Source organism: Sphaeramia orbicularis, chromosome 1 (genome assembly GCF_902148855.1).
Source record: "Sphaeramia orbicularis chromosome 1, fSphaOr1.1, whole genome shotgun sequence".
Lineage (NCBI taxonomy): Eukaryota > Metazoa > Chordata > Actinopteri > Kurtiformes > Apogonidae > Sphaeramia > Sphaeramia orbicularis.
In genome coordinates, this window is record NC_043957.1 from 51,683,926 (window position 1) to 51,709,801 (window position 25,876).

Consider the following 25,876-nt stretch of genomic DNA (forward strand, 5'->3'; position numbering starts at 1 on the left):
ATGAAAGATTTGACACGTTTTGAAGTAGATCGTTACCAAAAAGTTGGACAACAGTGTCATTGACTGGTTTTGTGTTTCTGCACAGATGGGCAAAAGACAAAAGATCTAAGATGAGGAACGACTATAACATGTAAAAATAGTAGCAAGTTTGGTGCAAAGTTGCTCCAAGAACTCAAAATGTGTTTAAATTTAATCTAGATCCTTCATTTGGCTCACAGATATAGCAAAACATTTCCACAACACATGTCAATAAACTGTAGGAAGTTTTGTGAATACTGTCTTCCAGTCATGGCCTGGAAGCAGAATGATGACGAATGGACAAACAGACGAGCTAAAAAATAATGTGAAGTCAACATAATGACTTAGCATCTCAAAAATAACCAGAAACTGTCTCAAAGTTAGTAGTTCTTAGATTAATATTTTAACAAAATTCTCATCTTGAGATACTTTCTAAGCAGACTGAAGCAGTTTATGTTTATACTTTTTATGGAGGCCGACTTAAAAAAAAAGTTACTCCAAGTGAAAATAATGAGCCGGTATCTCAAAATAATGAAAAACTGTCTCAAGGTACAGAGTTGGTTTCTCAAAATATTATTCTGAAATACTAGCTTGTTATTTTGACTCATAGCACCACCTTTTTTCACAGTGGCTGGAATGGGGCTTCCAGGTTTCTGTTGATAAGCTGCATTGTTAACAATAAATAAATAAACAAACAAACAAACAAGATACCCTCAAGATAATCAAGGCAATGTGGATGTTGTACAGAAACAAGAGGGTTTGTGTGTCTGTCTCACCTCTGGCTCACACTCATGTCTTGCTGCTTCAGCTGACCCAGCAGCTCATTTGTCACCCAGCCAATCACCTTCCTCGGCTCCTTCTTAGTTTCCCTGAGCACTGCCTCAAAGTACTCCACCAGCCCTTCCTCATTCTGCAGCAAAAAAAAAAAAAACACCAGGAAGACACTTCAGCATTTCACATGGACATTATCTAATTAGAATCACACCAGCACAGCAGGGTCAGTGTGCAGCTACCTCCAACTTGACTGCCTGGACTTCATTTGGGGGTAATTAAAACAGAAATGCTGGAAACAGTTTTAGCAAAGAAATCTCTCTAAAAGCTCCAGTTTTTACACTTACCACCAGAGTAAAGCTGTGCTCGGGCAGGATGCCGTATGTCCGCACCAGCCTGTCTCTCTTCACGCTGGGCAGCTCCGGCAGCCTTTCTCTTATCTCGTGCACCACCACCGCCTGGCACACATCAGCGCCAGGCAGCAGCGATGCGTTATCCTCATACACGATCAGAGGGGGCAGGTTAGGCTCTGGCATAAACCTGAAGGGACGACAGAGGGAAAAATAGGACCAACGGCCCTCTATGTCACCGGCATGTTCTGTCAAAAATCGATAACAACTTCAATTTGCGAACTTCAATCAATCAAAGTTTATTTATATAGCACTACTACTACTGCACCGCCACTCCCCCACTCGCCGCCTCCGCTCCGCTGATGCAAACCCTCTCACCCCCATCACCAAGAGTAAATTCCGTACCCTGGATGACAGAGCTTTTGCCATCGCCGCCCCAACCCTGTGGAACTCCCTACCCTTTCACATCCAGAACTCTGACACACTCACTTTATTCAAAAGCCAACTCAAATCTCACCTCTTCAGATCATCATACGAAAACTGACCGTCTGTTCCACCTCCTCTCATGTGTTTTCTTCTCCTTATCTGTTCTCTACCTTTTTGCTTGAGTATTTGTTCTTGTTTGCCTTTTTGTATTAATTCTGTATCTAGGGCCGTTTCAAGATATATGGGGACCCTAGGCAAGAAATTAAAGTGAGGCCCCTAATATGCGAAGATGTGGTGGTCGAATCACTGAAGAAGAAAAATAAAATCCAGATGCGATTTCCTGTTTTCTGATGCATTTAATGAGTCATGAATTACTCTGTATTACACTACACAAAGTATTCACTAGAGTGTAGTAAAGGACACAGTGTCTTCAATTAGGTATTGTTGTCAAACTGACATGATGGTTCACTGGCCCTGGCTGGGACTTGAGAGTTAACTTCATAAGTTTCATCACAGCCTAAAAAAAAAAATCATCATTATTATTCTACTACTATCAGTACTACTAGGCTTAGTACTACTGATGATAAAAGGATAAACAAATAAAATGATTTAAATTATTATTTATTATATAATAATATGCAATTAGTACTGATTGTGATAGATTTAATAATGTTAAGATTTTTTTTCCTAGACTGTGATGTAACTAATTCCATGTAGCCTGATAAATACCTTCAGCTTGTGAGGAGGTGGCATTGTCACTATCAATTGGCGCTGACAGAAATTTAAGCAAAGCACCTAAAAAAGGCCAAAAAAAAAAAAGGCATTTGGTGAGTAGGCTTACTTTTGTCCATATTCTAGAAGTATATGATTAAAGTGCGGAGGATTTGATAGTAACTTTGCAGGAGAAGAACTTCACTTCCCATAATGCATCAAAATGTAGCGTCAGACCTCATTGGCAAAACTAACTGAGCACATGGTGCAAAGTGTTGTGATGTGTTGATGGGCAAGTGTGGGAAATATAGATAATTACAGAGTTTAAAATGTACGATTGTGATTACATGGTTCACAGACATGGTTCACAGACACCGTCATTCATTTTTTTTTAATGTTGTATTTGAATATTCTGAACATTTGATAATTTTGAAAAGCGCTGTAATTTCCTAATTATTCTAATTGTTCCTGAACGCCTCATGTACTGTTTACGTGTGCTGCCATGAACGTGAACAGAACTCAGTTCCGCAGTGAGGGCACAGAGCTGATGTGAGGGACTCGAACAAATGTTGGACTGAAAATACAAACTTTTGCTGCAGTCCTACTCTAGTCCTCTTCTGTGTCTAAACCAGCTGCAACACAAGGAACATACGTATGGATGAGACGGACAAACGCAATGGAAAAGGGACATTTTCCTCCTAATGGGATGGACAGATCACCAACGGAAATTGCTAGCTAACCGAAAATGTCCATTGAACTGGATGGATTATTTGTCCAAACTGGATGGGATTCACAGGACCAGACGATTTTGTTTGGAATAAAGTTGTGTCGGTGACCGGACCAGGAGGCAGACAACCGTCCAGAGTAAGTGAAAACACTTCAGTAGGCTTAGCTTTGGCTTTTCAGGACTAAATACTTTTAATGCTGTCGTACTTCGGTCCTCCACATCCAAATTATTTAGCTCCAAAGAAATTTAAGGGCGACCGGGAAGTTATGTTTATTCTCTCCTTAAATTCTTCCCACAGAACACAGTTGTGTTGTGTGTATATGATTAGTTGTTGAACTGAATCCTCTCCCTCTAATGCTAACATCTATCTGTGTTTGGTCACTGATGTGAGGGCTTTTGTTCGCACAGTTTCGAACATATCACACAGTTGTAGCCTATTTGGAGAAAACAGTGGTTTACTTAATACTTACCGCTGTGTCATTGGCGTTTTTCCTCTTCTTTCTTTTTTCGTCTTTTTCAAACCCTGAAGGGTAGGAGCGCTTCATCATTGTTGTTCTTTTTAAATGCTCGCGCCGCCTGCTCAGTGTGGACAGACCGTTTGTATCTCCACTGACAGCACGTGGGGAGTGTGATGGGGGGTGCGTGAGGGCTGATGTCACTTCTACATGACCCTCATAGTGTTTGTCATTGCATAGGGGGGGATCCCTCTAGTTTGGGGGGCCCCACTCACTAAACAGTACAGGAGAGGGTTAGCGCTGCCTCACTGTGGATGGTTTTTAATAAGTTGTACAGATAAATGACCACGCGGCCATCGGGGGCCCTCTTCAGCGGGGGGGGGGGGGGGGGGGGCTAGGCAGCTCCCTACCTTGCCTACGTCATCCCAGCAGCTCTGTCTGTATCTGTTTTAACCTGTTTATAAAGGGTGTGCACGTGACGTCACCGCTAGCGGAAGTCACTGCGGTTACGCCCACTGAGTGGCAGAAAGAGGGAGATGAGTTGCAGCTTTGGCTTGAATATTGCGAAAACTTAAGAACAGTCTAAAAAATGGGGAAGAGTTGTTTTGCCATTAACTGCATGAATAGATTTAAAAAGCACTCGGAGCTATTGTTTTAGCGGCGACCTAAAGCCAAAGACAGAAGAAGCAGATGGATCACTGTAATTCAGAGAAATAACTGGAATCCAGGCAACGAAACCTGGATTTGTGGTTGCCATTTCAGGTTAGTTAACGTTAATTTATGCTGTATTCTTGCGTAAAATCATACCTTAAATTACATATCGTTTTGGCTGACATTACTTCTTAGTAAAGCTCTTAATGTTAGCATCTGTCATTTAGTTCTATGTTTAATAACTGAAACGTTTTTGTCTTCAGTTGTGTGATTCTGAACCTTGTGCTCTACATGATTTGTAAACTGGCTTAAACTGAGGCTAACCTAGTTTTCCAAATAAGGGGGTACTCTAGCACAAAGCTGTTGTAGCTGTGTTGTATCAAGTATTTGATGTGAACTCTACTTAAATCTCCACAGTACCAGTAGATCATACACTCACTTGGGTCAAAACTAAGGGTTCAACTCCAGTAAATCAGTAGTGAACAGTGAGCACTACTGCTGGGCCTTTACCTTGACAATCACCGCCAAGAAAATACATCTTTACTGACATACAACCTCAAAACAATTGTATGTTGAGCTGAAAACACTCACCAGCTGTAATCCTCTAATTAACGATGACGAGGATGTCAACAACTCTTTGGCTTTTGTATGCTTTCAGCCTTTGCATTGGGTATTTTCCCGGCGTTGAAATCAGGTTCATATAAATGTCAGGATACGTGATTTCCGGCCACATATCAATGTTCGTAGACCGCTTGTTGTTTGGTAGCTTGTATGGATCCATGTCGAGTCCAGTTGTCTTTAATTTCATATTATATTCCACATTTTTCCCGGTGTCGCTGTAGTTACTGCTATGCTCTGCCATGTAGAGTTGGTTTGTTTTTGCCACTCTGTCTGACTTAGAGGGGCGTGGCCCAGGGGGGAAGTGACGTATGTGCATTCCCTCTATTGTGTGTTCATCCCTTGGCTGCTAATTGTAAAGCATCTTTGAATACTTAGAAAAGTGCTATATAAAACCATTGAATTATTATTATTATTATTATTCACTTTACAACAACACAAAGACCTAAGTGCTTTACATCTAAAAACTAGCGCTGTCAAATGATGAAATTTCTTAATCAGATTAATCACAGGGTTGCTGTGGATTAATTTTGATTAATCACAACTAAATATCACTAATTTTTAATCTATATTAATTGCATTTCATTTTGCATGAGCAAACACACTCAAGAAAGACGGGACTATATATGCACTTACCGTGTTTGACGCAAGTTAGGTGATGCGTTAGCTGAAGTGCTAGCAGAATCCCAGACTAATGTATGCTCTTCATTAATGTGGTATTTTAAGATGGAAGCGCTTCAGTGAAAAAAAACCCTCCTTCCTGCATGCATAACACTTTTGGTTCCGTCTTCGTTTTTTTGTCCTCATATTTCCATCCAGAGGGCCAACGTACTGTTTATCGTCTTCCATCTTTCTGGGTTGGTTCTGCTACCTGTCACTACTGGATCAACTGCCCATTTTGCACATGTGTGACGCTAACTCTACTTGGACACACTGCCCAAAATGTGTCGCCAGAGACGTTCAGAGTCACTCAGCACTGCAGATGGGTTAATTGTGTTAAAATTTTTTATCAGATTAATCATGATGAAGGATTAAACCACGTTAATGCGTTCATTTTGACAGCCCTAATAAAAACATGATCAAATTATAAGATAACAACAGCTTAATCAAATACTATAAAAGTGCATACAATAAGACTAAACACACAGTGATAAAATATTGTCAGGTTCTGTCTCTATGTTAGAGTTCTGTGGTCTGGATGCAGGACACCAATCTCCCAATAGAAGTGGGTGGTACTTTCAGTGGAGGAGAACTCAACTAATTCAATCATTTATGACTTCCTATCAGTGCTCAGTAGTAACTATATTGATATCTGTAACCATTTCCATGTTATAAGCATCAAAATATCAAAATATAGCCCATTATAAGTAATGGAAATTTTTTTTAACATTTTAAAAACTTGTCAAAAATCTACATTTTTCAAAACTCTGACCAAACTTTGTAGGCATTGTCCCAAGGAAGCTACATAATTTTTTTTAAATGAATCTGACCAGTAGTTGCGGAGAAGAAAATTGTTGAAATGCAGACATTGGTGACCTTCAGTGTTACCCTTCAGTGTCACTCAACGTCAAAGGTCATGAACCCAAATGAAAGTCCACATATGAGTTCCTATCTGTCCTCAATAGTAACTATACTGATATCTCTAACTATTTCCATATTATACGGCATCAAAATAGGGCCCATTATAAGTAAAGGCAAACTGTGAATATCTCAAAATCGTGAACTAACTTTGTAGACACTGTCCTAAGGAGGTGACATTTAAAATTTTGAATGAATTTGTCAGAGGTGTTTGAAGAAATTGCTATCAAAGACGACGACGACACAGACCTAAAAAGAGGGAGGGGAGGAAGGAGGGCCGATGCTTTATCGACAGAAAAGATAAGCTTGGAGGAGACAGGTTTGCTTTTGTTGAGCTGCTAATAGTTCTCTTGACACCACACTTGTCACATTTCACTAAACCTCCTAATCGTGTGGCTCCATCAGCCTTAAACCTGCCTGTCTTTCATTCCTCCTCCTAAACTTAAACACAAACACCTGCGGTCCAGACACTAAATGATGTGTTTACGTCTCTGCATCTTCCTGCCACTCACATCAGCTCTCATCATCTTTTTTTCTTTTTTCTGTCCCCATTGAGGGGAATCTAATCTTCCGATATCATTAACTGTATGTCAGTAAACCAGCTGCAGGGTGTGTACAACAGATGGCACACACACTCACCTGTAGTCTTGAAGACCCTCTTTGTCTCTCATAGGAATGGTCTCCCTGGAAGACAATATACAGATTTAACTACGAATATGGCACCGACAACACCAGTGTCATGTGGACGAAAGGCTGAAATGATATTAAAAGAGTGATATTTTGCTTTTTTAAATGGAATTTTGTATTTTTAAACATTTCCCTGTGGTCTACATAAACTGTAAATGCTCTGCTTGGGTCTGAATTCTTCATTCATTCAACTCCACAGGTCCATCTTCAACCCTATTTCTGAGTAATGACACCAGAAAGGTCGTTTTGAGCGCTGGCCCTTTAGATACAAATGAGCCACTTAACGCCCCACCCCCTCCAGGTTGTTGATCATGCTTTCTGTCCCTGTTCAACTACGTGTGTTCGATAATACAACCAACAACTGAACATGCTAAACTAGTAATCGGCTCGAAGTTTGGACATATTTACAGTATGGACTACAACTGCTGCTGACAAACAATTATGTCGTACTTGGAGAAATGTTCATCAGAAGTCTTGACCTCATATGTGCAAATGTCATGACATAAGTTATATACGTAACAAATGAAGCAGGAATTAAAACAGATTGTAGAATCCACTCAATTTTTGCCAGAATGAATATAAAGATATCTTTGCAGCACCTGGAGGGTTCAAATTCAAACTTTGTGAACTGTTAGGGTCCAAATACACAAATAAATGTACCAAAGACTAATAAAAGTGGGTTTAGCAAAATATGACCCCTTTTAACTTTTGCAGATTAACATAATTTTGTTATCGTGTTTACAGGGCATATACGCCTTATATTACCACTGTACTGTGGCAACAAGAGGCTAATGAGTTCAAGGAACAGTATCCATGATCGGCTCTGTGGAAACAAAATGTCCTTACTGCTTATTGTCACAGTACAATGCTAATATTTCAGTGGCTCTGTGGCAATAGACAAACCCATACTTCATGCCACAGTACTATGGCAGTAGCCATTGCTTTAAAAGACTGTGAATTATTTGCACATTATTCTTACAAGATTGATTTTTAGATAGATAGATAGATAGATAGATAGATAGATAGATAGATAGATAGATAGATAGATAGATAGATAGATAGATAGATAGATAGATAGATAGATAGATAGATCGATCCTTTGCAGGAAATTGCTTTGTTACAACAGCAGCAGTTTTGTGAAGTTTTGTGAATTTTGTGAAGCTTTTTGGTCTATGAACAGTTGCACTACTGTAGTGAACATTTCTTACCATCTTCTGACATTTGATAAACTATGATCAGTCTTACAATCCAAAAAAAGGGTTTCCACATTAATTAATAGACAAATTAAGTCCAGTTGCATCCAAAGACAGTGTGTATTAGTGCTGCTTTTTACAAAAATAATTAAATAACACTGTTGGAACATATGTGAGATGATGCCTTCCAGTCGACCTGGCTGTCTGATGCAGTCCAAGCTGAAGCCTCCTTCAGAGAAATGGGCACAGAGAGCCAATCAGAGGCCATCACACACACTATTTAACACACATCAACATGTACCTCAACAGAGCAAGGCCTCTTGGGAGGGAATCAGACCCCAGAAGATGATCAAGGCCTCAGCTGTGTGAGAGCTGGCTCATTCTGTAGGCTCATAAGCCTGTGAGCTGCGCATAGCTCACAGATAACACGAGATGATGGTGGCATCCAAATGGCTCTATTCATCATCATTACCATGATGGTTCCTCCTCAGCAAAGCCCAGGACTAATGAACCAGGCACACATCCCAGTCAGAGGGTGCTGTAGTGGCTAAAGCTTGGCATTACAGTACTGGTCTTTCATCCTCTTACCCTGATTTGGAATCATACGCTCGAGTCTCATTTTGTACCGTTCCCCCTCTCTGCAGGACATCAATCTGTCTCTGGATCTCGTAGTCTGGGGAATATAAGCAAACACAAATACAGACATTTCATCCAATAACAGTAGTGCACACAAATATAATTTGGTGGAAAATGCCAAACATCTGCTCTGATACACTGGCAATACTCATTTCTCTGTCTGCTGCCACATTATAACTGTGATAAATGATGTTCTTCTCCATGCCTTTTAAATACCAATTCAGCAGCAGAGCAAATACAGTAGAACTTTATCGATACAAAAATTCAAGCAGGGCACCACGGCACATCAAGCTGAACCTATAAACCTGCATGTAAAGTGCTGAAATTTTCGGGCTTTGGCTCCTTGTCAGCTCTCGAAGCGAATCAATCAGCAGTCAGTGAAGACAGAGTTGACGTAAAATATACACTGTTTTTAAAGTGAGCAGCTGTGAGGAGCCACGCACTGCAATCACACAGCTAATTGTTTGTGAATGGCTGTCAGTCCCAAAGTTATCCTTCACAACTTCCCGTCAACATTGGCTACACCTCATGTCTTCATCTCACAGTGTATCCCGCTGTCTTATTTGAGCTAAAAAATAAAACTGAATTAAATTTGTATGAACATGAAGTAAATGCTATAGCCTTTAAACAGCTGTCTCAACTGTAGAAGTGTGTGTATTGATGTGGAAATTCTACAATAAAGTGTGGGAAAGTTGCTTTTAAATGGGCTCAAATTTGGAGCAGTAAGACTTTGAGGTTGTAAACACACACTTACAAATCATTCCTAAGATTAAAATCAACTTTTGTACACCTGTGAAATAAAGAAGATGGAAAATGTATTTACAAAGACACTGCAAAAACAAGTGCTTTTATGAATTTCTGGGTAGAGGTACAAAGAAGAAAACTCTGCGTAAAGCTCTGCGCATAAAGTGAAAATGTCCTGTAAGATCTGCTGTATAAGAGAGACACAGAAGTCAGGAATCAGATGTTCAAAGTGTGTTAAGTTTCAGTTTTGTTTAGTGCAAGTGACGTTATGTGTGGATCCCCCCAACCCTTTTTCCAACAGATTGACAAGATACTGAATTTTATGAAAGGGCCTACAATGTTTAGCTTTCATGGGGCCCACAATTGGTAGCGGCACCCCTGACTTCTGTAGGCCAATAATGGAATTTTCAGCAATTCTGTGATACCATCACAGATTTGAGGTAGGGAGTAGTGCATTGCATTGCAGGCTGCAGATGAAAACGACATGCTGACTTCTGTAGTTTTACTCAAAAATCGAAAAATTTTGTTATTAGAGGAAAAACATCTGGAATTTATTTTACACCAAAATTGTGCAGCCCTAGTTTGTTTAGCTTCTTTGTGTATGCCTTGTGTAACACACACAATTCCACACACTCTTCCAGGGTGACGAACCGTGCAAATGTCAGCTGACAAAACAGTGTTTCTTTCATTTGTGTGCTTTCATGCAACCAGTTAAAACACTTACAGCTGAAGGTGTGTTAATACTACCTCCATAAATGTTTGTCTTCCTGACAATAAAATCCAACTTGGATAAGACAGCTCTCTTTCTTTAACGTTTCACAATGCTTACCTATAGCCCTGGCCAGATACCGGGCGCTGTTGATGTTCTTCACCTCGGTCCTGACGCCCAGAGGCTCACCCGGTCTGTGTACTGACACATTGGCGTCTACCCTCAGCTGGCCCTCTGAGCCAAGAGATGGGAAAGATGCATAAGTCGTGGTTTGGCAGCTTCGAAAAAGAGAAGAGGAAGGCGGAGAGACGGAGACAGAGAGTGATTTCCATACCAGACATGTTGCCTTGACAGGTGCCCAGGGCTTGTAGGATGAGCTGAAGCTCCCTGACAGCTGCAGCAGCCTCCTCTCCGCAGCTCATGTCGGGCTCCATCACCAGCTCCATTAGACCTACACCTGACGGATGTGAACACAGCAATGTTTTACATCTCTAAGATACCTATCCCATGGAGTTTTGTGACAAACCACCTTCTCTAGATTAATGTTTGTCAGGACAATTTTTCTTCCTGTATTACACAATAAAGCTGGCGTTATTCAATATTTTTCTTATTATCCATGAATCCCAAGAACAGACTACGATGAACATTGCGCCCTTTTGTCTCTTATTACTTTCCGACTTCTGTACACTGTCTGAGGCCCTCACCCTGAAGCCCAATCATCTCCACTGAGGATGAAAATGAAATTAGTCACAAATATAGATTTCTGGATGAAAAAGTGGCCACTATCCTTTTCAGAAAACTTTCTTTCAACTAAAGTAAAGTTATTTGCATATGAGTTTAAGCTGCAGACTAATACACATGGGTAGGACTCTTTCAAAGTAAACAACAAAGCATATGTTTATTGTACTCAAGAGGAAATCCTCCAAATGTGTGGCTTAATGACGTGTATTTATAATCACTTTTTGACAATAATGAGGGTGTTTCTGCCTTTTGCAACACAAACAATACTCATTAAATGGAGATTTCATAACTGCTTATCAGGATTTAATGTCAAAAATGTAGAACACAAACTGTCTGATGTTACCTGCTCTGTTGAGGTCTATGAGCGTCTGGCTCTGCAGGTCATCATGGAGACTCTTGCCACTGTCCTGCTCAAGCTGAACCTGTTTGATGCGAACTGTTTTTTTAAGCACCTGGTTTCTTTTTAACCCTCCAAGGAGGCTGTAGGTGAGTATGCCATCTACTGCAATGGGCCGCCTCTGCTGGGTGATCTGGTATCCAGCCTGAAGTGAAAAAACAAAAAATAATTTCTTGCAACTCCAGACAACAAAGTAAGGCTTATTATTGCATGTACACTCATTGGCCACTTTATTAGGTACACCTGTTCAGCTGCATGTTGACGCAAATATCTTATAGGTCAGTCACATGGTAGCAAGTGCATTTAGATATGTAGAAGTGGTAAAGATGATCTGCTTAAGTTCAAACATAAGAATGGGGAAGAAAAAGGCAATGTGGCCATAAAGGCTGGTCTGAGTATTTAAGAATCTGCTGATCTACTGAGAACCATCTGTAAGGTTTACAGAGAATGATACAATAGGGAGATGTAAAATAAAAGTCTGCAATCTTCTATTTTATTTTTGATAGACTTTGTTTAGATGTTGATATGTAAGATGAAGCACAATGGAACACAAACCCAAGTGTCTGATGTAAAATATAGTGTCTGACGAAAATATAGAAAATGACATCATTAAACCCAAAACACTTAACAAGTGTAGTTAGTTTTGTCAGTAGCGATGTTACCTCAGTTTATTATTATGAGAGTTGTGTGTATATTTTGTTTTTTTACAAAAAAGCTCACAGTGACACTTAACTGTGTATATTTGGTTTTAGTTCTCTAAACCATGACATGGTTCACTACTTGATGCCTGGTGAGAAATGTGGGTCCAGACCAGTTGAGAACCGGTGTTCTGGTCAAAAATGCTTTGTTGATACCAGAGGTCAGAAGAGAATGGACAGACAGGTTTGAACTGATAGAATTAGGCAATAGTAAGTCAAATAACCACTGGTCACAACCGAAGTATGCAGAAATGCATCTCTGAATGCACTGGTCACTTTATTAGGTACACCTGGTACTAGCAAGGTGTACCTAACAAAGTGGCCAGTGACTGCACCCAATTATACATCCTTTCAACTGGGAATGACCGTCCTGAACCTTTACCGTTTCATTTATTGAAAGATCTTGATTTCTTTTTTTTAATTGAAGTACTTGAATTGAACTATGTATATGTAAATAATGAATCTTTAAACAATCTACACATGTGTGCTGTGTGTTTGAGTCCAGGGGTGGAGACTCGTTTTTTGACAGGAAGTTTGCCTGTACCACATTTAGTAAATAGGTGTAATCTTTTTTTTTTTTTTCCCCGGTTCAAACACCTGTTTTTTGTAATTAAGTAATCTTTTCAGAAATGTGGTAGATAAGCACCATCTGACATCAACATTTAGAATGTTATTTTATTTATTTAGATATGATCCCCATTGGGTATTATGGCAACAAAATTACCTCAAAATTGGTTTGTTAATGGTCAATTGTTTTAACCCTTATATGGAGTTTGGGTCTGTTTTCATTTTTTATTAAAAGAAAAATGATGAATAATTATTTTTTTATGGATTTTTCCACTCATATCTTATGGAAGAGGATTCGGGAAAAAAAACTGCAAACTTCTTTGCTTTAAATTAAGATCCAATATATTTATTTTACTATTATTCTGAGAAAAAAGTCAGAATTCAGACTTTTTTCTCAGAATAATAATAAAAAAATATATTGGACCTTAATTTTTAATTTTTTTCCCAGTTTTTTTCCCCCTAATCCTCTTTCGTACATATCTTGATTTATATTACATTGTTAAAAAAAAACAAAACTAAAAACAAGTAGCACTTTAATTCATAAATGTGATCTAACAAAGCCAAACAGTAAATATTAAACATATATTCTTTTTATTTTGCTTGTAATTGGGATGACGTAAACATCTGTTGAGCATTTGAACATAAAATTGTTTGATTATGTTGAATTAAAAACCCACAAATGCAGCGGGACCACCACACCCACGAACACTGGCTGAATGACAAAAATCTGAACACCACACAAGGGTTAACAAACATACTGTTAGCACAAATATTATTTTGCAGATCAATACATAATAGAAGGTTAGTTTGGTTGTGGGCAGCAGTTTGATAATATGTCCTGTTATTATAAATTATTCACATACATCACTCTGTGTAAATGAAATGCTAGGCTGTGATCTTCAAGTTAAAACCTGACATGGTGGTAGAGTAAGAATAATCAGTGGAGCACCTTCATTCCTCTGGATCTGTGTGAAAGTGGACCTTGTGGTATCAATTAAACACAATGTCGTCTGATTGGCTGTGCTCTCAGTATAATGGTGCCGAGCGCCGCCATTTCAGTCAAGGTTTCCACTCACAAAAGCATAAGAATAAATATTTCATCCACTCCTTCATCCACTTCCTGAGGAATCTGGAGCCCCAAGTATTAATTTCCGTCGTTACTATGGCAACCACATCAAGAGAACTAAACATTAATCATAGTTATGCTAAAGAGAGTGAGGAGGTGGTGGAAGAGAATGGTGGGGGCTGTTAGTCACTGGCATTCTGTACGATGTGCCTGATCGACACAATCAATCACCTCCACATCTCCTCCTCCTCCTCCTCTTATGAAATAAGGAGAAAAAAAAAAACACAGACTGAGGATTTTATTTTTCAATTTCTGTTCCTCTCCACGGATTTCATCTTTAAATCTGCAGGATTTTGTAAATACAGTAGCAGCTTATCAGAAATCCCCCGTTTCTTACTTAATCTTTCTGTAAGTTCTGTCCCTGCTGTTGAAAATGTGGTCTCTGCTGGCTGAAGCATAAGCGCACTATACATTAGTCTGCATATAAATTAGGACTCATACCATTTCCTGAATAATAAATAAACAACTGGAGGCTCTGTAATGAACAGTGAGGAAAGTTTGTGGCTAATAAGATCCGGGTAGCCACATTAAGCTTCCCCAATTACCCTGACAGCAGATTGAGCTCTAATGAGCAGTGATGCGCCACACATTCACACAACCCTCTACTTCCACAGCACTTCCTGTGGCTTCTTGCCTTTTACTTTTTTATTTTTTATATTTCCTGAGTTATCTGCCTGCTCACATATTATTCACACCGGACTGGTCACGCAGTCCAAACTCATCTTTCCTGTGTGAAGCGCTGACTCATTTTATGACTCATTTCAAAGTCACTAAACAAACCAGACTCAGTCTGCCGGCTCAACACTGATGTTACTCCTCAGCTGCCCAGGGAAGTCACAAAGAAATCCGCTACACTCAATAAACACATGTCAGAGACTCAATGATGAGTAGGGGTGTGTATTGGCAAGAATCACAATACTAGGACGATGATACGATACAACACGATATATCATGATACTGTTAAAAAGGCGATTTTTTTTATTGGTTTTGTTTCTATTTTAAAAGATTATTTCCTGGAAGAATTGAATTACACCAGAAATATGCACAAATACTAAACACATTTTTATTTGATCACAACAGGATCTAATGCCGTGGTTCCCAACCTCTTTTGGCTCATGACCCTGTTTTCACATCACAAATTTCTGGCAACCCCAGACATTCAAAATGGAGACTTTTTTGTGCGAAAACTGATTTGCTTTTGATCATGTCATAGTTTTCTATACTATGTTGCCAATAAACGTTAATTTTAGATGACATTTAGGCTATAGAATGTATATTATTATGGACGGAGGCAGAAAAACCAGGTGGAGATTACTGCACAAAGTGAGAATTTTATTTTCCTTGGTCAGGATATGTACAGTCAGTCCAGCTTGGATTTATAAGGCTGACAATTAATACTGAACAAACAAGAACTCAAACTATGAATTATGAAAGAGCTGCAGCATCTGAAACTGACCACAATGAACATTTGAAAGATAAACAGTACCACAGTGCTTCAGTCTCAGCTTCACAGTTTCTCATGTCTTTTATGTAAGTGATTGTCTTTCTCAACTCACCATATATTTTTTATTAGTAAGTTTTTATTTTTATCAACTACCAGAAATTTCAGGCGACCCCATTTGAATTCCAGATGACCCCACGTGGGATCCCGACCCAAAGGTTGAAAAACACTGATCTAATACTTTATCACAAAATTTTCCTGTGTTAAAAGTTAAATTATGTTTTACAGACATTACAGTTTAAGATCCTGCTGAAATGTTCATTTTCTATTTGTTCATAACTAACATCATAACATTATTTTTGTGCAATCTCAGCGAAGGAACTAACATCTACCTCTCAGACAATAAAAAGAGCTTTTAGGATGCTTCAAATAACCATTATTTAATAAAACAGGTGCACTGTTAAATAATAATAAACAAGATATAAACAATAAAGGAAAAAAAATGAACCTACGCCACGTCTGCATTTGAATAAATACCTAAAAATATCAATACAGTACTTTTTAATATGGATATAGTATCGTGAAATGAAATATCGCGATATACTGCAGAACCAATATTTTCTTACACCCCTAGTGACCAGGCCATGTCTGCTTAATTTAAACTTAATTTCTTAAGTAAATTGTCATTATTTGCTTTTGGTGGTAGTTTACTGCAGTGCTACTGAGGCATGTCATTAAACGGCTGTTTTTATGTATGTGCCTCGCTCACCATTTCATTTCAAAGACGGGAATGCTTGTTGGACAGCAGCATTAATCATTTAACGAGCAACTGTGGTGTTTTACAAAATGCAATCAGGGATTTCTAGTGGAACATATCAATAATGTACAACGCAATTTACAAATGTATTTTTCAAGGGTGGGATAATTCCTCCCTAAGTCCTGTTTCTGGCTCTGTTTTTTACGAGCTCAAACTTTTGGTCAAATGAAAAAAAAAAAAAAATCCTATCATCTGCATAATTAAAGCCGCTCTGTTTATCATGCCGTATCACACAACGTCAGAGCTGATCGTTCTTTTTTAAGTGGCTGACGAGACTAAAGCAAACTTAATGGATATAAACAAGGCAGCAGCAGGTACAGAGCACAGTGCACACATTACGTTTAACACTCAAATAAAGGTTTGGGCTCAACCTGCTGGCATGAGCTGTTTGGAAAATCTTAGGGAAAGATAAAAACTGTAATCTGGTATTATCATGCATGCTGTGTGTGTCAGCTATTGAGGACGAATCCAAAGGAGGTGATGCAATCTTCAGTAAACACACAAGAGAGCATGAGGAACCCAACAGTAATCCCTGCGCTTCTGGAGGGGATTTTTGCTGGAATTTCAAGATATAGTACACACACATTCTGGGAGAGATAATGTATCCCTAGCATGGTGATTAAAATATGTACTGCTGCCACTTTGTGATAACCAGCAAGTCTGTGAAATGTTAAACGGGAAAAACTCTTTCTGTCTATCAAGATATACCCGAAATGGTCGCGCATCATGTCTTATCATTCGCATTTCACAATAAACTTTAGCAAGCTAAGAAATTAGAGCAGGGGCACATTGGGAAATATTAAAGGAAGCGATCATTTATTTCAAAGAGAGATAAAAAGCACTGCAAAAACATCACCAGAAAACGCTCTTTTTCAGTAAATGTGCCATCTGACGTTATAAGGAGAGACTCGGTTTAAGCCGCGCCTGTGGGCAGTTTTTACGCAATACAGCCCAAGGAAAAGAAAATCTGTGTCTTCTGTTCTCTGAAATGATCCTCCTCATTACATTGCTTAAAGGTGTGTTAACATAACATATAGGCCTGGAAAGACTGCCACTGCAAATTCTAAATTCTGTATCGCTTTCTTTTCTGAAGACTTTCAAGGCTGAAAAAGAGGTCTCAGAGGGGCCAAGTCACTGTAGAGCTCCCATGACATTTTGTCTTTTACATCTAAAGCTTAAATGTCACTCACAATGGCAGTAAAATTACCTAAGGGCTCTGAGGGGTGGTGAAACTTTGCCATATGAGTGAGCACTCCATTAAAGAGAAAAAAAAAAGTGAACATCGCTTGGGCAAGACGGTTAAATGGGAGAAGAAATGTTAAAAGGATTTGTTTGATATGTTTGATACCAGCACCTTTGCTAGACTGTCTTAAGATCATACTGCATGTCAGATATTTAAACATCCAGTGTCAGGACCTGCTCAAATACCAAATTTAACAGCCTATTTAAATATTACATAGCACTATAAAATAAAATACAAGGCAAACACGCACAGCTGAAGTATGACTCTTCCCTTGCCTCATGATTTTAATTCCCCTGTTAAGGATTCAGACACGAAAGGATTTTTTATGCATTTCAAAGTGTTGCTGCCTCAGTTTTCTTTGTCAGCCTGTTGCAAGAAGTGCACCCGCTTTTACTCTGAAAGTGCTCTCAAAAGTTAGGCAACAGCAGTCCATTTTATAAATAGCTGCATCTTTTCAATACCAGTCCCTGTGCGACTCACCTCGGAATGCAAACATAAAGGAAACAAAAGATAACTCCTTCAACACACAGTTGCACATGAAATAAATCAGAATTTTTGCAGTGCTTTGAATCAAGACGTTTCCTCACCTCAAACGCACATGGTGAAAAAAAGACATCTAAGCGTCTGCTATATACGCTTAAAGAAGTAGGAAATTCTATTACATATAATCAGATCGAGAGGAAAGTGACAGATGGTAGTTTAAGCACAGCACATTCCCTGATCTTTTCATCTGCTCTGGGGTTTGGGCCTTTCTAAGACCTGAGCAACACTGTGAATTCTTATGTCTTGGTCATTTTCTGTCTAACTGTGTACCAATAGAGTGTAATTAATTTCTTCTGTGCACAGCATCTAGCACAGTCTGTTTTTTAACCACAGTCAAACTATACTGAAGTTAGTACAAGCTGACCCCTGATAAAATAAAGCACATGTAATGAAAATCAATAAAAACCTTTACAACAAGTGGTGCCAGGCACAACAAACCCCGCCCCCTGCATGTATTGTAGCTTATTTTAGCGTCGATTCTGCTGATGTCATCATATCTTTGCATGTGCTGATGTCAGCAAATCAACTGCCTCTATATACACTACAGACAAAAAGTTAAGGATATTTTAAATTTTTGGGCTATTTTTTTCAGTTGGGATTCTTGCACAGTGCTTTTTACTTTTTTTGTGTGTCAATTAAATTGAAACACATTTTTCTACTGACAAGACATAGTTTTATTTACTAATGGAAAAAATGACCAAAAAACTGACCAAAAAAAAAAAAAAAAAGAAATATCCTTAACTTTTTGTTTGTAGTGTATGTGCCAAGTTTGAAGTAAACTGAAACAAAATCGATGTTTTTATAGACATTTGAAATTTCGCCCATTATAAGTAAATGGGAAAAAAAGATTTAAGAAATTAATTAAAAACTGGAACTTTAACCTACTTTTCCCAAAATGTAATGATGTCTATTCTGGGTCACTGGCAATCCAAAACACCCAATTTTCTATGAATTCAATCAATGGTTTTGCTGTTACAGACATCTGAAAATTTGCCCATAATAAGTAAATGGGCAAAAAAAAGAATTTTAAAAATTCATAAAAAATTGGAACTTTAACCTACTTTTCCCAAAATGTATTGACATTTATTCTGGGTCACTGGAAATCCCAGTGCCAGTGGCCCCGTATATTGACCCTGTGACAATGTATATTCACAGTACACCGTGTAAATATACAGTTTTTATTCATGTTATTTACCTAATTTGCGTGCCACACTCATTAAAAGTCAAAGTAAGAATCTCTGCAGCATATGGCTGTCATTTAACACTCTCCTCTCCTGCGCAGAGCAGAGATGGGATGTGATGATAATGTTACTCAAGTTGATGACAGCTCATTGCTACACTGAAGGTGCAATAAAATTTTGCAGACAAGCGTAAATCCATTCATAATCGAAGATGGATAGAAATCAAGTCCACTGGCAATGATTCATACAAAGTGACGTGAACAGACATGGCATTCATTAAAAAGTGAGTTGTTTCCAAGCCTTACAAAAGAGGACACGTGTTCTATAACACTGGTCTACAATTTTTCAGAAATGATTTGCTTCAGAGATTAAATGTGCTAAATGTTACGTATTTTAATAAGATTAATTGGAAAATAAATGACAAAAGTGCCGGTTTGCTGATGTTTTCAAGGTATATGATGAAGTGTTATTACACATATATATTGGTTTATGTACATTTATATAATAGTTTTATAAATCTTCCACTAAATAGAACCTGTAAAGTGAATGTATTCTAATGTGCAGACAGTGTTTTGAAGTAGATCTTGTAGCTCTGAGACAAATAATCCTTTTGAGTCAAACCCATTCTCTCGTTAATTCTTGAATTTCACATTTTGACCCAAGGCTGTATCTTGGAAAGTTCAGCTAACCAGCATTTTTGACTTGATTTTTCTTTATCAGTGACTCTCATGTGGTAAAATTTCATTACTTTTATTCTGGAAGCATTTTCCTTGTAGACCAGTGTAATAGCAAGTATTTCAGGGAGTTAACACAGTCCCATCAGTATGAGGGGTTTTGATCAACAAAAACACTGGCACCTACTTTAAAGGGTTTTATGTAATATTTACACCTTCAAATATTGAAATAGCCTTAAATTATCATTAGTGTTTAGAATACAGAGCTCTGAAGTTCTGCCAAAGATGCCAGTGTATTAGACTGCAGAGATACGAACTGAACACGTTCATACTGACGCGCCTATGGAATTATGTGACCACTAGGGGGAGTAGAGAATCACTCTGGCAGTTTCCAATGGTGAGCAAATTTAACCCTATGCTGCTCTTGACCAAAGTGCCAGAAAGTGATCAGATGGGATGAGAACCATTAAGAAACAACTTTTGGAGTTAAAGAAAGTATTGAAATGATAAAAACTAAAACCAGTGTTTTTCACCACTGGACACAGCAGTGAATGACAAGAATGGAGTTTGATGATGAAATCAGTGTTGCGTCTACACGGGTGAGTTTGATTCTGAGGCTTATGAAGATATGAAGTTATTATGGGATGTCATTGTCTTTGCTAAGTTGCCATTTGTTGATCCACGGTTCAGAAAAAACTGTGTCAGTTCTGAGCTTTTTTCCTTACAGATTCCTAACAGATCTTTAGTGCAGCTATTGACAACAAAAGCCGTACAGAAGAGAGGAGATTTGTGTTTTTTCCTGCGGCTGTTTTCTGTCTAAAAACACAGCGAAGCTAACAGACCTATAACGTAAACTATCGGCTGATGCAGCACTTTAAGATTAGGACAAAATGACATTTTACCAGGTGTTGAAATAAGGGGCTCTGAGATTTAGTTTGAAAAAGAAAACTTAATGATACCATTATACAGATGTGTGTAAACCCTGATCTTTATACTTTATTCAGTGACTGATACAGTCTGTGAATACATAGCATTGGTTTGTTGGTGGTTTTGGTAGTCCTAAGTGTGTTCTGGTACCAGACTTCCCTCTGCTGTTGAGAGTTTGGAAAATCAATACTCCATAACCCCTACATAATGTCTGGTATTAAAGTCAAGTCCATTATGTATAATTACTAAGTGCAAGCATCTTAAAATATCTCTTACCACATTCACAGATATATCTGTGATCTAGAACTAACCACTAATGAGACTTTTTACACTTGTCATAATTAAAACAGTAGTGGTCCATGTCCAGAACATCCAGAAATGTTCATTAGATAACACTACCCAACTCTAGTGATGATTGAAATTATGCAAGTGAAAGGAGGGCTATCCAAATGATCAGCAAAGGGGGAAATGACCTGTGGATAATGTAAAAATAGAAGCACATTGAAGGAAATGAGCTGCTAAGTGAAAAAAACACTGGTCATTTTCCTTAACAGCTTTCTGTGTCATTCGTCTGTACATGTGGCAAATTGCACTATTGCTGCTTCAGCAAGACTTGCTCACTACTTTAATTAGAGCTCACAACCGGGAAAGTTCAATAGGAAAGTTGTAATGGAGAAGCTGGAGGCAGATGAGGACAGTTTATGTGAGAGAAAGCAATGATGCAGTGTGATGTGTGGGACAATTGCAGCTCCTACATGGTTATTTGTTAGATTTAGTAGCCACAATACTGTCTGTAGTATCACCATCCGACTGAAAACAGACAAGGAATGAAAGACTTACTGGGAGGTCAGCATAGAAGTAGTGTTTCCTGTCAAAAAGGGACTTCTTGTTAATGGTACAATTGAAAGCCAATCCTGTCATGACTGCTGCCTCGACGCATCGTTTGTTGAGGACCTGGAGACACACATTGGATGAATTGCAGTGATTAGATAAGAAAGACTTTAAGGAAACATGGCAGGGTTTTAAGTGAGATCCTGTAACTTACAGGTAACGTGCCAGGTAAGGATGCATCAAAGAATGACACCAGGGAGTTTGGAGGTGATGAGAAGCGAACCGCTGAGCCAGAAAACAGCTTGGTGTTGGAGTGAATCTGAGCATGGATTTCTAATCCCACCACCCCGACCAGCTGCTGTGGAGAGCTAAAGCAGAGGCAGGCAGAGCAGCATTAAAGAATGACTAACCTACAACAGAAGTGAGGAGAAATAACTCAGCTTGAAATTTAACTGCATATACCATGACAAAAGGAAATACATTTTTGGGTGACAGGTGTCGATTAACGTAAGTTAACCGCAAACAGAAGCCGTGTCTCAATTTCATGCTGAATATGAAGTCTGAGTGCTTTTACAGGAGAAAATGGTGGTCAGTATAATAAAAATGACATTAAAAAGTGCTGCCCCCTACAGACAGGGTTCAAACTTACAGCATAATTTGGCTTAACATGGTTACATTTTGGTGTTCGGGTTGACAAAAGTTAAGCAAAAACAAAACATGCTGTATCTATGGTTGATAATAAAGGAACCCCATCTGATATAGAGGAAGGTGCTGCTCAGCAGTTTGACAACTAATTGTATAAATGTGTCAGTAGTTCTGGAGGGAGGTTTCTAAAGTCTATGTGTTCAAAAGCAGGGCCATGGCATGGAGTTGGACCAAGTTTATACAAAGAGTGACTATGAAAACAGAGGCTTTTGAATAACATTACATAAAAACACATAACCACACAATGAGCCAGAGACTCCATCAGCACGTAATATATATCAAATAATGGTCCGTCTGTTCAAGCCTGTGGCCCACATGACCCACATAATGTTGGAAGTGTCTCCAGCACTACTGGACCTTATTAACAGGCAGCCCGTTAGTTTTAAAGATGTGGAAAATATAAATCACAGAAACAGACTGTGATGCTTTATGTTCAACAGCAGAGGTGAAGTGTTACTAAGTACAACGAGTTAAGCACTGGACTGAAATACAATTTTAAGTATAGAAAAAGGAAGCACAAAGATGTTTTTTACAGGAAGCATTTTCATGGTTTTATGCAGCACATTTTCATACAGTTCAGAGGGAAATCCTGTACTTTTTACTCAATGACATTTATTTGGTATCAACATGTTAAATGAAAACATATGATATACTTATGTGACATGATGCCCTTCTACATTACTAATCTAGTAAATAAAATGGGCTCCACTTTGACGAACTACAATTTTAATTGCTCTTACATGTTTTTGTCACAGTCAAAAACATCAACGTGATAAGACACTGAACCCACAGTGTGTGTAGCTGGTACGTGAATGTGTGTAAGTGAGGGTGAAAATGTTCTGGATAAATGCACATCCAATGTTTAATAATTATTTTATTTTTAAAGTTTAAAATTGAGTGTTATAATATTTAAAGTGACTTTTGCAGCTTTTATGATTTCAGCATCTAACCATTAAAAATACTGTAGTAAATGAATAATATATTGAAATGCGCATTTAGATAAAACAAATATAAACCTGGGGTTTTAATGATTGTGATCAGAACAAGACAATCACCAAGAACCAGAACATTTTACAAATCTAGAGGCAGAACATTTAAAACAAATGTTATAAATAAACTACTACATAAAACAACTTAACAGGTTGAGTTTTTGCTGACTGTAATAAAAACTGAACCCTTAAGAGGTAATATTTGGGATTATTGTTTATTGCCCACAGTCCACAAGAACACTGGACTCTGCAGAGAAAGGTCTTCACCTTTTGACTTACGATATTTACGTGAGAAGGATGACATTAAACATATTTACTGTCCAGACACAGGTCAGTTATCAGCTCACACAGACAAAACAGCACAAACGATTCCCCCTTAGCAGCTTCACATACCGTTTTGTCTTCACTTGTGTTGGACTGTCCCATCTGTCCGCTGTTGTGCTTATTCGCCGAATTACACACGAAGTCTTTGGAAACAATAATTTTATTTGTTTATTAACATTGTGAAGAAGTTCACTTGCTGCTGCACAGGAGGCAGCCATGTTGTCTATAGGGCGTTATCGACCACGGGAATTGTAGTTTTTTACGGTGACATCTGATATGTAAGTCTGAAGTGATATTTGTCACTTAAAACTACAATTCCCAGACGCAGGTAGAATTGTACTTCCACCTGAAGTGGCGTCATTTCCGGTCTTATCACTGGCGGGAGTTCTACGCATGGTACATAGTTGCTGAACAACTTGTTGTTTGTAGCTGACTTCAGGACTTTTTACACAACATGATGGCTACAAATGAAACAGAAGTGTGTACGCGAAACGGCGACGAGGAGAAACACTCGTCAAAGGTGAACGGAGCAGCAGCGGAAGGGTTGAGCCCGTCCAGGCTGCAGAACGGAGGAGCCGGCACCGCCAGCAGGTTTACCTTCAGCCCCCAGCCCACCATGGAGGACATACGGAGAATGCAAGCGGAGTTCACGGACGAACGGGACTGGAACCAGTTCCACCAGCCCCGGAACCTGCTGCTGGCCATGGTCGGGGAGGTGGGAGAGGTGTCGGAGCTGTTCCAGTGGCGGGGGGAGGTGGCCGAGGGTCTGCCGAATTGGACCGAAGCCGAACGGGAGCAGCTCGCCCACGAACTGAGCGACGTGTTGATCTACCTGCTGGAGCTGGCGGAGAAGTGCCACGTTGATCTTCCACAGGCGGTGCTACGGAAAATGGCTCTAAACCGACTTAAATATCCCGCCAGCAAGGTCCACGGTTCGGCCAAGAAGTACACGGAGTACCAGGACTGAGTTGGACTGGTGTCACTCGTGGGACGTTGTTTGTAATGATGGCCTGGGTCAATGCACACTTCAACATGCTGCTCTTCAACTGCACCCTACCACTGGACCTGCTGCTGTTTTTTTTCAGTCCTTGGCCTGAACTGTTGCATGTTACATAATTCTGAGTGCTCTTAACTTGTTTGTGTGTGTTTGCCCTCCTGTTGAGCACATTAAGTAGGGCAGGCACTTGACTTGGCTTTTACTCAAACTTTTAAAACCTGCTTTTACTCTGATCATTGGTGTGAGTCAGTTATAGGCACCACATACTCTGGTTGTTGTGTACTGCATTTAGGGAGTTTTAGGAACTACATATTTCTCGCTCTGCCCTATTTAGCAGTTGTTCTCTAGTAAGTGATGCTGTCACTTCCACTATTTTGGCATAAACTTGTCCAATGAATACTGCACGGTTCAAGCCTGGTGCGGAAAATTGAAAAGCAGAAAAATAAGTGAATAGTTTTGCATGGGAAGGTTTTGTTTTGATCTTGTTTTTCTGTCAGAATTGAATTGAACTTTCTTGTTCCCATCACTGTTAAACTTTTTTTTTTTTTTCCCCAAAAGTAAAAGTTGCTTTAATTCTGTCCCCTGTTTGTTTTTCATTTGTCATCTTAAAAAGACACTTGTAAAAGCATTATGTACTAACAGCCCACATTCATGTGTTCGTTAAAGTGCAGCTGTCTTGTACGTGATGGGGATCCTGGAGCTGGTTATACTTTTCTGAAGCTAATGTAATCTACTAATGCAACAGTGGACAGTTAAATCCTGAATTTAAATGTTTACATTTGTAAGAGGTTTGGAAGAGTTGAACTTTATGATTACTTTGGAGGGAGGAGTTTCATTTTGGCTTTATACTGAGAACTTTTTTCTGAACCAACCCATAATGACCCAAACCTCCCTGGTGACCAAATTCATCTACTGGTATAAACTGTTTAATAACTTCAGATCCTCTAATCCTATCAATATATGTAAATAATTGTTGTAAAATACATTTTGTCATCTTTTCACGGCTGTCTGATATCCATTTGGATGTTCAGAGGCTCCATAGTGAACGTGGAAACACTGTCATCTTCTGCAAAATGGATTCACCAGTAAAACCCATGGAGTTGGATCAATGATAGTGGATGGGCGCACTTGTTTTTATTATCAGTTATTGATATTTTTGCTGAAAAAGTTATTTTCTTCAGTTTTCTCTGTTTCTGATATAATAACCCTCAATTTTACTCTGAACTTTAATGAACATCTACATGATCAGTGAATTAAATATAGAACAACACATGATTTACACCAAAAAAATGCAAAATAAGGGAGATATGATCAATGGTGATAAATCACTTAAAGGTTACATATAGAGAAAAATTCATTTTGGAAGTGACACAAAAGTAACACTGGGTCTTTATGGGTTAA

General features: G+C 38.8%; 2 protein-coding genes across 2 annotated transcripts in view; one reads left to right on the top strand and one right to left on the bottom strand.

Annotated features, from left to right (window-relative positions):
- gatb (glutamyl-tRNA(Gln) amidotransferase, subunit B) overlaps positions 1-23,698 on the bottom strand; it is a 34,830-nt gene extending 11,132 nt beyond the window's left edge. The window contains exons 1-10 of the mRNA XM_030146994.1: positions 23,548-23,698; positions 21,675-21,828; positions 21,470-21,583; positions 11,359-11,557; positions 10,609-10,731; positions 10,395-10,508; positions 8,774-8,858; positions 6,945-6,989; positions 1,137-1,329; positions 795-928 (exon numbers count right to left, since the gene is read on the bottom strand). Of these exons, the coding sequence (XP_030002854.1) occupies positions 795-928; positions 1,137-1,329; positions 6,945-6,989; positions 8,774-8,858; positions 10,395-10,508; positions 10,609-10,731; positions 11,359-11,557; positions 21,470-21,583; positions 21,675-21,828; positions 23,548-23,696 (1,310 nt within the window). The 5' untranslated portion in view covers positions 23,697-23,698. The remainder of the gene's footprint in view (positions 1-794; positions 929-1,136; positions 1,330-6,944; positions 6,990-8,773; positions 8,859-10,394; positions 10,509-10,608; positions 10,732-11,358; positions 11,558-21,469; positions 21,584-21,674; positions 21,829-23,547) is intronic.
- Positions 23,699-23,853: 155 nt separating this feature from the next.
- Positions 23,854-25,471, top strand: dctpp1 (dCTP pyrophosphatase 1). The gene has a single exon (XM_030131493.1). The coding sequence runs from the start codon at positions 23,933-23,935 to the stop codon at positions 24,443-24,445; it is 513 nt and encodes a 170-aa protein (XP_029987353.1). The 5' UTR covers positions 23,854-23,932; the 3' UTR covers positions 24,446-25,471.
- Positions 25,472-25,876: the final 405 nt, after the last annotated feature.

Excerpts from the sequence above, each read along its gene's own strand:
- dctpp1 (XM_030131493.1), top strand. The coding sequence starts at position 23,933 with ATGATGGCTACAAATGAAACAGAAGTGTGTACGCGAAACGGCGACGAG.